General features: G+C 37.9%; 1 protein-coding gene across 1 annotated transcript; it reads right to left on the bottom strand.

Moving 5' to 3' along the window:
* Positions 1 to 502: 502 nt before the first annotated feature.
* Positions 503 to 11689, bottom strand: LOC133607249 (cationic amino acid transporter 2). The gene is made up of 11 exons (XM_061961731.1): positions 11320 to 11689; positions 7762 to 7917; positions 7491 to 7647; positions 7173 to 7303; positions 5495 to 5717; positions 5289 to 5425; positions 5113 to 5215; positions 1245 to 1378; positions 986 to 1152; positions 753 to 861; positions 503 to 633 (listed from the first exon to the last, which is right to left on the bottom strand). Exons 1-11 carry the CDS (start codon positions 11687 to 11689, stop codon positions 503 to 505), a joined length of 1818 nt encoding a protein of 605 aa, XP_061817715.1.
* Positions 11690 to 12936: the final 1247 nt, after the last annotated feature.

Genomic DNA, 12936 nt, shown 5'->3' with positions numbered 1-12936 from the left:
AGTCACAGGTATACTTAATATTTTGTCTGAAAATAAAATTGTACCTTTGGGTGTACCTAATATTTTGACCTCCCGGTGTGCCTATTATGGTCACAAGTGAACCTAATATTTTGGCCTAAACTACCGGTTTTATTTTAGATGTGACTATTGTATTCCTAACTGTGCCTAATATTTTGGCCTACACTATTATGTTGGGTATACCCAATACACTAATGCATTAGTACAGTAACTAATGTGATTTGAGGACATGAGTTGTAAGGATGAATGCATGGTAAATCCATGTGTCATTTTAATTTCACACCTGGCAATCTGCCTTAACACCTTGACACATTCTATAAAACACAAAGTACAGTTTGTTGATAATTATTTGTGTCATAGAAAAAAACAAAAGATTTGATCGAAGGTATAAAATGCTTAAATTAAAAAAAAAAAAAATCATTGATTGATATCTTTACTCGTTGCGTTGAATGGAAATAAAATAAAATAAATGAGAACAGTAGATTTAGCGGACAAGTTCCACGTGGTCGTCCACAGGACTGCTGATGCTGCGAATACTGACTTGGTTGTGCACATGTTGGAGTCGTTGCTTCTGCACGCTGTGCTGAACGCCGTAAGCAAAGTAAATGATTAGACCTGTTTGAAAGCAAACAAATAGTAGTAACTGGTAAAGAAATATGATGATGATAATTAACAAAGAAAAGATGAGAAAGAAAGGTTCATTATTGTGATGAGTATCAATATTGGGGACATACCTATAGCCATCCACACTGCATAGCGTATCCACGTGTCTGATCCAAGTTGAACCATCAGGTAAATATTGATCAAACTGCTCAATATAGGAAGCATCGGCACTAAAGGGACCTGGAGGTGTGAATGGACAAACACACAACAATCTCAATGGGGTTGAGGTCAGGGCTCTGTAGTTCAACTAGTCTTTATAGCCTACACGTAATATGAGGAATGGAAGCTGTCGAGCCAGACTTACCATGAAAGCAGCTGTTGTCTGACTTTGCGGTTGTCTCCAAATGAGGAGGAGAGTAAAGATGAGCATCAGCGTCACCATGACGACACAGAGCACGCTCCACCACTCTGACGACTGCAATGAGCTCACAGCTTGCGATACGAACAAACTCAAGATGGTGGCTAAAAGTACTGAGGAATAAATATTTCTCCTGAAAATCAGTGGGTGTTTATACTTATGAACTTATTCTATATCATCATGATCATTTATGAAGAATACTTACTGATGAAAACACTCAAAACAGAAACATTCTTTGAGGTCCGTGAAGTACATTGTGAACCAGGGAAGAATAATCCACTGACTGTAAATGTTTCCTGTTTGTTGTCATTAGGAGGAACACTGAGGTCTACTTGGTATCTGTGTATACATGTAGAAATATTACAAAATACATTTATTCATCTAAAACTTATCAACTTCATTGTTTTCCAACACATGTTTGGAATACTAATAAAGACTTATTTTTGTTTACAACATCAACACAAAGCTACGACTTCAGCAGATGTCTAACATACTAATGAAGAAAGCAACTAAGTCATAAATTAAAACCTTACCAGCTCTAAAAAAAAACATCTGTTGTTTCTTATGATCTACCGAAAAACATTACCTACAGCAAAAAACACTAATCAAAGATCCTCTATTTGTCATGTGGAGCGCTGTGCTGTTTTAAAAAATCTACCACAAAAAAAGTTTGTCAAAGATTCTCTATAATATTACAGAAACACACTGCTGTTTTTAAAAAATCTAACATAAAAACGCTCATCAAAGATCCTCTATTTGGGAGGAGGGTGCCGTTTAAAAAAAAATCTACCACAAAAACCCTCGACAAAGATCCTCTATATTACAGTAACGTGCTTTGTTTTTTTATAAATACACCACAAAAAACACTCATCAAAGATCCTCTATTTGGGAGGAGTGTGCAGTGTTTTTGAAAATCGACCAGGGTGTACGCCGCCTTCCGCCCGATTGTAGCTGAGATAGGGTCCAGCGCAGAAAATGGATGGATGCATACCACAAAAACGCTCATCAAAGATCCTCTACTTGGGAGGAATATGCTTGTGTTCTTAAAATCTACCACCAAAACACTCATCAAAAATCATCTATTTGAGAGAAATGTGCTGTGTTTTAAAAAATCTACTATAAAAAAATTCTCTATTTGGTTGGACTGTGCTGCTTTTAAACATATATATATATATATATATACACACATATATATATATATATATATATATATATATATATATATATATATATATATATATATATATATATATATATATATATATATATCCATCCATCCATCCATTTTCTACCGCTTATTCCCTTTGGGGTCGCGGGGGGCGCTGGAGCCTATCTCAGCTACAATCGGATGGAAGGCGGGGTACACCCTGGACAAGTCGGCCCTATATATATATACATATATATATATATATATATATATATATATATATATATATATATATATGTATATATATATATATATATATATATATATATATATATGTATAATAATACATACTTGAACATTATAACAATGTTTAATATATTTGAACAAGCTGTGGTTTTAAAAAATTTACCACAAAAAAACGCTCATTAAAAATCCTCTATTTGGGAGGAATGTGCCGTTTATTTTAAAAATATACCACAAAAACGCTCATCAAAGATTCTCTATTTGGGAGGAGTGTGCGGTGTTTTTAAAAATACACCACAAAAACGTTAATCAAAAAAACTCTATTTGGGAGAATGTGCTAAAAATTTATAAAAAAAAAAAAAAAAGTTGCTCCTTAAAGATTCTCTATATTACAGGAATGTGCTGCTGGTTTTAAAAATCTACCACAAAAACACTCATCAAAGATCCTCTGTTTGGGAGACGTGTGCTGCTTTTTTAAAAAAATCTACCACAAAAACGCTCATTAAAAATCCTCTATTTAGGAGGAATGTGCCGTTTATTTTAAAAATATACCCCAAAAACGCTCATAAAAGATCATCTATTTGGGAGGAGTGTGCAGTGTTTTGAAAAATACACCAAAAAACCGCTCATCAAAAATCCTGTATTTGGGAGGAATGTGCTGCTGTTCTTAAAAATCCACTACAAAAACGTTCATCGAAGATCCTCTATTTGGGAGAGGAGTGCTAAAATGGATAAAAAAGATGCCCCTTAAAGATTCTCTATATTACAGGAACGTGCTATGCTGCTGACTTTGAAAATCTACCACAAAAATGCTCATCAAACATCCTCTATTTGGGAAGAATGTGCTGCTGTGTGCTTTGTTTTTAAAAATATACCACAAAAACGCTGCCCAAAGATCCTGTTTGGGAGAAGTGTGCTGCTTTTTTCAAAACTCTACCACAAAAACACTCATGAAATATCCTCTATTTGGGAGGAATGTGCCGGGTTTTTAAAAAATCTACCGCAAAAACGCTCATCAAAGATTCTCTATTTGGAAGGAATGTGCTGCTGTTCTTAAAAATCCACTACATAAACGGTCATCAAAGATCCTCTATTTATTTATTTATTTGAATTAGGACAATGCATATTCATCAACATAGAGCAACAATGTAAATATGCCGGAGTTTTAGCACAATATCTAATTTTCATCTGTTATCCTGGGAGAAGAGTGCTAAAAATGTATCAAAAAGATGCCCATTAAATATTCTCTATATTACAGGAACGTGCTGCTGGTTTTAAAAATCTACCACAAAAAGGTTATTTAAAGAGCCGTTATATTAAAACAACGTGCCTCAATTAAAAATTTAAAAAATCCACTAAAACGCTAGTCAGAGATCCTCTATATCAGTGTTTTTCAACCACTGTGCCGCGGCACACTAGTGTGCTGTGAGATACAGTCTGGTGTGCCGTGGGACATTATCTAATTTCACCTATTTGGGTTCAAAATATTTTTTGCAAACCAGTAATTATAAACTGCAAATGATGTGTTGTTGAGTGTCTGTGCTGTCTAGAGCTCGGCAGAGTAACCGTGCAATACTCTTCCATATCAGTAGGTGGCAGCCGGTAGCTAATTGCTTTGTAGATGTCGGAAATAGCAGAAGGCAGCGTGTAGGTAAAAAGGTGTCTAATGCTTAAACCAAAAATAAACAAAAGGTGAGTGCCCCTAAGAAAAGGCATTGAAGCTTAGGGAAGGCTATGCAGAACCAAACTAAAACTGAACTGGCTACAAAGTAAACAAAAACAGAATGCTGGACGACAGCAAAGACTTACTGTGGAGCAAAGACGGCGTCCACAAAGTACATCCGAACATGACATGACAATCAACATTGTCCCCACAAAGAAGGATAAAAACAACTGAAATCTTCTTGATTGCTAAAACAAAGTAGATGTGGGAAATATCGCTCAAAGGAAGACATGAAGCTGCTATAGGAAAATACCAAAAAAAAAGAAAAAAGCCACCAAATTAGGAGCGCGACACAATAACTAAAACACTACACACAGGAAAACAGCAAACAACTCCAAAAAAGTCAGGGCGTGATGTGACAGGTCGTGACAGTACACCTACTTTGAGACAAGAGCTATATTGATGGATGGTTGGTTATGCTTTAAAGTCATATCCAACAATTGCGACGACAATTTTTTACTTTCAACTGAGTTTTGTTTTTTAATGATTTCTGCTGGTGGTGTGCCTCTGGATTTTTTCAACGCAAAAAAGGTGCCTTGGCTCAAAAAAGGTTGGAAAAACACTGCTCTATATTACAGGAACTACTGCTGATTTTAGTAATCAATCAATCAATCAATCAATCAATTCCATTATTGTCATTGTCATAATAACACTTAAGTCATACATGTCAACGAGATTTTGTTTGAGCTTTGTCTAGCTGCTGCAGAAGCAAAGATTGTCCATATAGCTGTTTTTAAAAAGGTGCAGCAAAACGCTAGTCAAAGATCCTCTATATTTTTAGTAACCAGCTGCAAAAACAAAGGTTGTCCATTGGCAGGAGTGCTCACACTGGTCTGCTCTGATATGTTCAGCAAGCCGCTGCAGTGTTTGACAGTACATGAAAAAAAAAGTCTAAGAGTAATCCTGTAAGTACTAGAGTACAGCATATGTGTAATATTACAGTGTAGTGCTGAGTATTACCTTAATATGAGGATGCAAATGGCAACAAGGGTGTATGCAAACAAGGTGCCGATGGACATCATGTCAACCAGAGCCTTCAGGTCAAACAGCAACGCCATGATTGCTGCACAATGAGCAGCAAACAACAAGTGGCCTCCTCTCATTGAGTTTGTATGGTTGTTGTAATTGTTGTTTACCTGCGACGACACCTGAAACCAGAGTAGCGATGACAGGACTTTGTCTGTCACTCATCTTGCTGAGCGGGCTGAAAAGAAGGCCGTCCCTCGCCATGGCGAAGAGCACTCTGGGCATTGGGAACATTGAGCCCAGCAGGCTGGGAGAAAAATAAATAAATCAATTCTCTTTCACACTAAAAAAAAAAACGTGAGGACGCTGCGTTTACCTTGTGGACAGAGCGCACAGAGACCCCACGGCCACCGCGTACTTTGCAGGACCCCAGCCCACGTAGGTGAAGGCTGCAGGTAGCGGGCTGTTGGCGCTCAGCAAATAGTACGGCATCAATAAGGTGAGGGCGGCCGACACGCCGAAATAAGCCAGGAAGCAGATGAGGAGGGACGCCACGATTCCCAGCGGGATGGATTTTTGGGGGTTCTGAACTTCCTCTCCTGGAGAAAATGGAAAATATGTTTTTAGGGCGTATAATGACCTGACGTAACATGACAAAGTACATCTAATGAGATGAATATAAGATCAATATTATTCATTATTTAACAACATTTTCAATATTATGGTTTCCTATTTGCCCCACTTGTGATGCAGGCAGTGTAATATCTCAAACTGTGGTAGGTGGGCTCCATCTAGTGCGGGGGTCGCTATCCAGGGCTCCCTGGCGCTTTTTCAAAAATGTATGAAAATGGAAAAAGATGAGTGAAAAAATAGATTTTTTGTTTTAATACGGTTTCCGTAGGAGGACAAATGTGACACACACCTTCCTAATTGTTAGAAATCCCACTGTTTGTATTAAACATGCTTCACTGATGAGAGTATTTGGCGAGCGCCGTTTTGTCCTATTCATTTCGTCAGTCCTTGAACTCACTGTAGTTTGTGTACATGTATAACTTTCTCCGACACTGCCACAGAAAAACTTGTTTTATGCCACTCCTTCTTCATCCCATTTTGTCCATCAAACTTTTTATGCTGTGCGTGAATGCACAAAGGTGAGCTTTGTTAGATGTTATTGACTTGTTGGAGGGCTAATCAGGCATATTTGGTCACTGCATGAGTGCAAGCCAACATGCTAGTTAGGCTAGCTTGCATCATTATGCCTCGTTTGTAGTTATATGTGAGCTCATTTAATTTCCTTTACTCATGTCCTATTGAATTCATATTTGCATGTCTCATGACATATTATCTGTATGTAATTTTGGCTGCATTTCTGATAGTTGTTTGTGTGCCATGTTGTTCCAGACCACAGCTTGGAAAGATCTATTAACTTGGACACACACATCTATACCTCACTCTATGCCAGTAATTTCCAGGAGTTATCTCACCCTCTGAGAAGCCTCCTTTTTACTAATGCTTCCAATGTTGTAAAAATGTGTAAAATAAATATTACATTTCAACATTTCTGTCAACGAAGATTTGCGTCAGCCTGCGACACATAGTCATTTTGATAGTAGGCTACTATAGCTAATATAGACACTTACATCAAGTGTTGCCTTCATTATAACACTTATGTAAAGCTTTTATTTTTTTGCGGCTCCTGACAGATTAGTTGTTTGTATTTTTGGTCCAATATGGCTCTTTCAACATTCTGGGTTGCCTACCCCTGATCTAGTGGTACGCCAAAAAAGTCTGTAAATATGTACTGTACATGGAGTATCATGTTGGTGATGTTTGTGCATTGTGTGTAATGTTACAGTGGCCAAAATATTAAATATACTTGTTAAATAAAACCTCTGTCCTGTTTTTAATGAATCCTTAGGCCTACTGCGCTACTGTATTTTAATGTTGATCATTATGGTAATTTTTTCTCAGGTGGTGCTTTCGGAAAAAAATTTGAGAGCGACTGTTCTAATCTGTTAGCAGTATTTTTATGAATATGATATTATTACGTGTACCTGTTGTTGCAATGCAGTCAAAGCCAACAAATGCATAAAAGCAAGTAGCAGCTCCTGCCAATGTTCCCTCGAAGCCAAAAGGGAAAAATCCTCCTGTGCCATAACTCAAAGTTTCATTCATCGTTTTGTTTCTGCCACAGAAAGAAACGACACAATTAATATTATATAACCCATAACGTATTTACTGTAAATACCATAGAAGCCTGAGGCTCCAATGGAGCCAGTATGATTATAAAGGATTCATCTAGTTAATAATTACAGATGTGTCTCAATACTTATGTCCGTGTTATGGATGATAATTAAAAAAAAGGTGAATACTCATATGCATTGATGAGATCCTCTTCACGGGTGTACCAGTTGTTGATGTCGCCCTTTATGAAGCCAGCAAGGATAACAAAGAGCAGCACTAAGATGTTGACGGCTGTAAAGACCTTATTCACTATGGCCGACTCTTTGACGCCGAATGCAAGGACACCTAAAGAGGACAAGGACACACACAAGGCATCACAAACTAGTTGACCTTTTTAACTAATACTGAAATAATACAAATTAATATTTGAATATTTTGTGAGGGAGTTTAAAAACATGCCTGCCAAGAGCATAATCAGGCCAGCAGCGAAGAAGTCTGGGTAAGGAGCTAATCCTGGCAGGTCCATGGCAGCGTGTTTGCCCAGGGAGTTGGCGATGTTATTCCCAATGAGTTCATCAAAAGTTCCACTCCACGCTCTGGCCACACTTGAGGTGCCTGACAACAACAGTGAGACGTTTAAAAAAAAAAATGTAATATCCAAACATGTACAGTATTTAGTAAGGAAGGATTATATTTACCCAGTGGCGCTATGAAAAAAATGGCAAGGCGCCAACACTTACGGCAGTCTTTGGTCTATTACAGTGGTTCTCAAACTTTTCTCACCAAGTGCCACCTCAAAAAACACTTGGCTTTCCAAGTACCACCATAATGAACAATATTAAAATACAGTATTGCCATTGCATTCGTTGCTAGGCAGATTTTATAGGGCACAATAAATTCCATAGCAAATTTTATAGGGCACAATTATTGTCAGCACACTTGTTGCTGGGTTAGTTTAATAAGGTGTGATTCATTCCATAGCACTTGTTGTTTAATGAGTTCTATAGGGGACAATATTGTTTTACCATTTGTTGCTAGGCAGATTTAATAGAACACAATTAATTCCATAGCGCTTGTTGCTAGGTAAGTTTCATAGGGCACAATTATTGTCATTGCAATTGTTGCTTAATGAGTTCCAGAGGGGACAATTATTGTTTTAGCATTTGTTGCTAGGCGGATTTAATAGAACACAATTAATTTCATAGTACTTGTTGCTAGGTAAGTTTCATAGGGCACAATTATTGTTGCTGCAATTGTTGCTTAATGAGTTCTATAGGGGACAATTATTGTTCTAGCATTTGTTGCTAGACAGATTTAATAGAACACAATTATTTCCATAGCGCTTGTTGCTAGGTAAGTTTCATAGGGCACAATTTTTGTTGCTGCACTTGTTGCTTAATGAGTTCTATAGGGGACAATTATTGTTTTAGCATTTTTTGCTATGCAGATTTAATAGAACACAATTAATTCCATAGCGTTTGTTGCTAGGTAAGCTTCATAGGGCACAACTATTGTCATTGCACTTGTTGCTTAATGAGTTCTATGGGGGACAATTATTGTTCTAGCATTTGTTGCTAGGCAGATTTAATAGAACACAATTAATTCCATAACGCTTGTTGCTAGGCAAGTTTCATAGGACACTTAATGTCATAGCACTTGTTGCTCGGCAGATTTCATAAGGCTCAATTCTTTGTCATGCCACTCATTTCAAAGGGCAGAATTATTGACGGAATTATGGTCAAGGCAATCGTTGCTAGGCAGATTTAATTTGGCTAATTATTTGTCATAGCATTTATTGCTAGGTGGACTTCATTGCACACAATTTTTGTCATAGCACTTGTTGCTCGGCAGATTTTGTAAAAACTAATAAAATTGCATCAAATAATAGAACTTGCTGCCAGGCAGATTTAATAGGGTACAATTATTGCCATGGTACTTGTTTCTCGGCAGATTTCATCAGGCACAATTATTGTACTTGCACTCGTTGCGACCCCGTAAGGGACAAGCGGTAGAAAATAGATGGATGGATGGACAATTACTGTGATAGCACTTGTTGCTAGGCAGATTTCATAGGTGACAAATACTGCGATAGCACTTGTTGCTGGGTGGATGTCATAGGTCACAATTTATTCAATAGCACATATTGCTCGGCAAATATTGAACACAATTTTTGTCATAGCATTTGTTGCTGAGCGCATTTTATAGGTGACATTAAATATCATATGTTGCTAAGCAAATTTCATAAGGCACAATTAATATTGCTCGGTCACAATAATTGCAATAGCACTTGTTGCTAGGCAGATTTCATTGGGCACCATTATACATTGCAAAAACTGAAATCCTTAGTAACAATATATACCAGTACCTGAAATCAAGGTTAAACAATACTTAGATTGAACAATATATATTTTTTCTTACCAGACACTTAATACTGAATGCTAGTTGGAATCTAAACGACAATCTAAGTGAAGATATACAGTTCTACTTAAAATAAGAGAACAACACAGTACTTTTTACTTGTCACAAGCATTTTGGCATATTAAATATTACATGCTTGTTTTAAAGGCTTAATTGGCCACATGCGTTGACAGCACCTTTTAGCTCTTATTTCCAAAATTGTGTACACTACTGAATTGGGGTCTTATGGCCGCTTATGTGGACACTTATACTGCCATATGGTGGTGTCAGAAGAGTATAACATACAATGGAATTTGGAAAAAAAACGTGTAAAAATAAGAATTAGCATGTCACTAAACGTGAAGTACACGTTTGTTACTTATGGACTAAGTCAGTGGTTCTTAACCTGGGTTTGATCGAACCCTAGGGGTTCGGTAAGTCGGGCTCAGGGGTTCGGCGGAGGTCAAGACACACCCGACTCATCGTGTAAATAAAAACTTCTCCCTATCGGCGTATTACGGATATGGCAACAGCAGAAGTCAGACTGATTTGCAGGTGTGTAATTTGTTGTGAGTTTATGCACTGTGTTGGTTTTGTTCTTTGAACAAGGTGATGTTCATGCACGGTTCATTTTGTGCACCAGTAAAAAAACATGGTAACACTTTAGTATGGGGAACATATTCACCATTAATTAGTTGCTTATTAACATGCAAATTAGTAACATATTGGCTCTTAACTAGTCATTCTTAAGTACTTATTAATGCCTTATTCGGCATGGCCTTAATATAAGCCTAACCCTCTAACCCTGGCCCTAACCCTCTAACCCTAACCCTAACCAAATAACTCTAAATTAAGTCTTTGTTACTTAGAATATGTTCCCCTAGTGTCCAAAAAACTCTAAATTAAATCTTTGTTACTTAGAATATGTTCCCCATACTAAAGTGTTACCAAAAACATATAACTTCGTCTTGAATTTGAAAAAAAAAAAACATTGTATTTTTCACTAAAGAAGGGTTCGGTGAATGCGCATATGAAACTGGTGGGGTTCGGTACCTCCAACAAGGTTAAGAACCACTGGACTAAGTACATCATATCAAAAGATGATTCTTAGTTTTTTTTCTAATTAGGGTCCAATAAGCCCAAATCGCAAAAAGAAATAAAAAAAAAAGCATGTTAACAAACAGCTTGGGCCTTAAGAGGTTAAGTATTGCATGTCCAATTAGGCAATTTAAATGACAAATAGATTAGCGTCATTACTATCCATAGCATGTAGGCCAGGGGTGCCCAAAGTGGGACCTAGGGCTAAAATCAGCCCGCTGAATCATTTCGTTTGGCCCATCAAAGGGTGGCTTCCCAAAAATGTGTACATATTGATACTCTTTTAGGCTGACGCAATCATTGATTGCATGTCTGCAAGGCTATCAAATTTCCATCTTTGATGCTCAACACTACCTTAAATATCGGTGATATGAGATTCAACTTTTATTTATTGTGCGGATGTACACTTACAGTATAATCGTGGCCCACTGGCACATTTTGGATTTTTGGCCCTTGGAAGCAAAACGTTTGAGAACCCTTGATGTAGACTGTCATGAATGCCATGAAATATGAAATAATTACCTATGACGTAGGACAGTAGCAGGTTCCATCCAGTAATAAAAGCCCATATCTCCCCCACAGTCACATAGCTGTAGAGATACGCCGATCCGGTCTTGGGAACCCGAGCTCCAAATTCGGCGTAGCACAATCCCGCAAAGACAGAGGCTACGGCTGCTATCAGGAAGGAGATGATGATGCTGGGCCCGGACACGGTTCTGGCCACCTCTCCGGACAGCACGTAGACGCCGGCCCCCAATGTGCTGCCCACCCCCAGAGCCACCAGGTCAAGGGTCGTCAGGCAGCGGCGAAAGTTGGACACCTCGCCTTCGGGCTCCAGGGGTTTCCTGCGTGAGAGACTCTGAAGGAAGAGCACCATCTTTGCACCAGACATCCTAGAGATGCAATATTGTATATGAATATATTTGTTTATGTATAGCAAGTGCAAGGAATTGTGGGAAGCCATGCATTCATTATTATGATATTTTGGCAACACTCTTGTCATATAGAGGATCTTTGATTAGCAAAAGGTCCTCAAAAACAGCAGCGTTAGGGAATGACCATAATCCTTCTTTTTAGGGTAATGCACATCTTATATTGCACGTGGAATATGATACATTTTATTAGGAAAATGAGTGCCTTACCTTTCTAGCAGAGTGCCGCAGCATGTGAGACGGACCACACGTTCCGCGTAAATACATCTATCCATTCGCCATGAACCCCTCGCAGCACTGCATTTTTGACGCATCACGTTACATTTCAAAGGTATGTGCCATTTCTGGGAAAAAGAAAAAGCAAGAGCGTGAAAGAGAGGATGATAAGGAATTGATGGAAGATGGCGCTGGAATGACAATCGAGTAATAGGCAAAGGGGAATTGGGCCTTGTCTGTATGTGCGCGCAGGTCATTAGCGTTAGCGACTGTCAAACTACTGCTTGTATCAACGTTTTAAGATGCTTGGGGAAGAAAAACAAAAGTTCAACACCAAAGCGAAACAACAAAATAAGTAATTTAGGTTTAAAGTATAGGGGGGGCAGATTGGTTAAATTGGGGCCCATACTGATTTCTATTTGGGAGACCCAATTAGACATTTTTTTTCACACTTTGTTTTATTTATGTGCAACAATGTTTATACTTTTTTTTAAATCAAGCCTGAATTTAATTAGGTGCATGTTTTGTTTAATAATATTAAACATCATTTTTTTCATCTTCCCAGCTCTATTCCGACCAGAATTTGGACGCAGTACCATCATCTTTAGAGGCTAGCATCAACATTGTGAGCCAGTGTGTATGCGTAGGCAATTTTCTCATTATATTCTAATCAGTGATGGAGCAGGAAACGGCTAGGAATACGTTTATGGGAAAAAATTAATATGAAGCGCTCTTTCATTCAAAAATGTACACATACTGTACATATACATTCACTGTACAAACATACATATATACTGTACATACTGTACATATACATATACAAGTACATATACATACATACACTCATGCATATAATCACGTTTCATCAAACATATATTAACGTTGTTGCCCTAGGGCATGGGTGTCAAACTCTGGCCCGCGGGCCAAATTTGGCCCGCCATGTAATTCCATTTGGCCCTTGAGGCAATATCAAATTAACATTAGAGCTGGC

This window comes from Nerophis lumbriciformis, linkage group LG09 (genome assembly GCF_033978685.3).
Source record: "Nerophis lumbriciformis linkage group LG09, RoL_Nlum_v2.1, whole genome shotgun sequence".
NCBI classification, from domain to species: Eukaryota; Metazoa; Chordata; class Actinopteri; order Syngnathiformes; family Syngnathidae; genus Nerophis; species Nerophis lumbriciformis.
The sequence above is the reverse complement of the archived record's forward strand: the minus strand, read 5'-3'. Positions and strand labels throughout refer to the sequence as shown.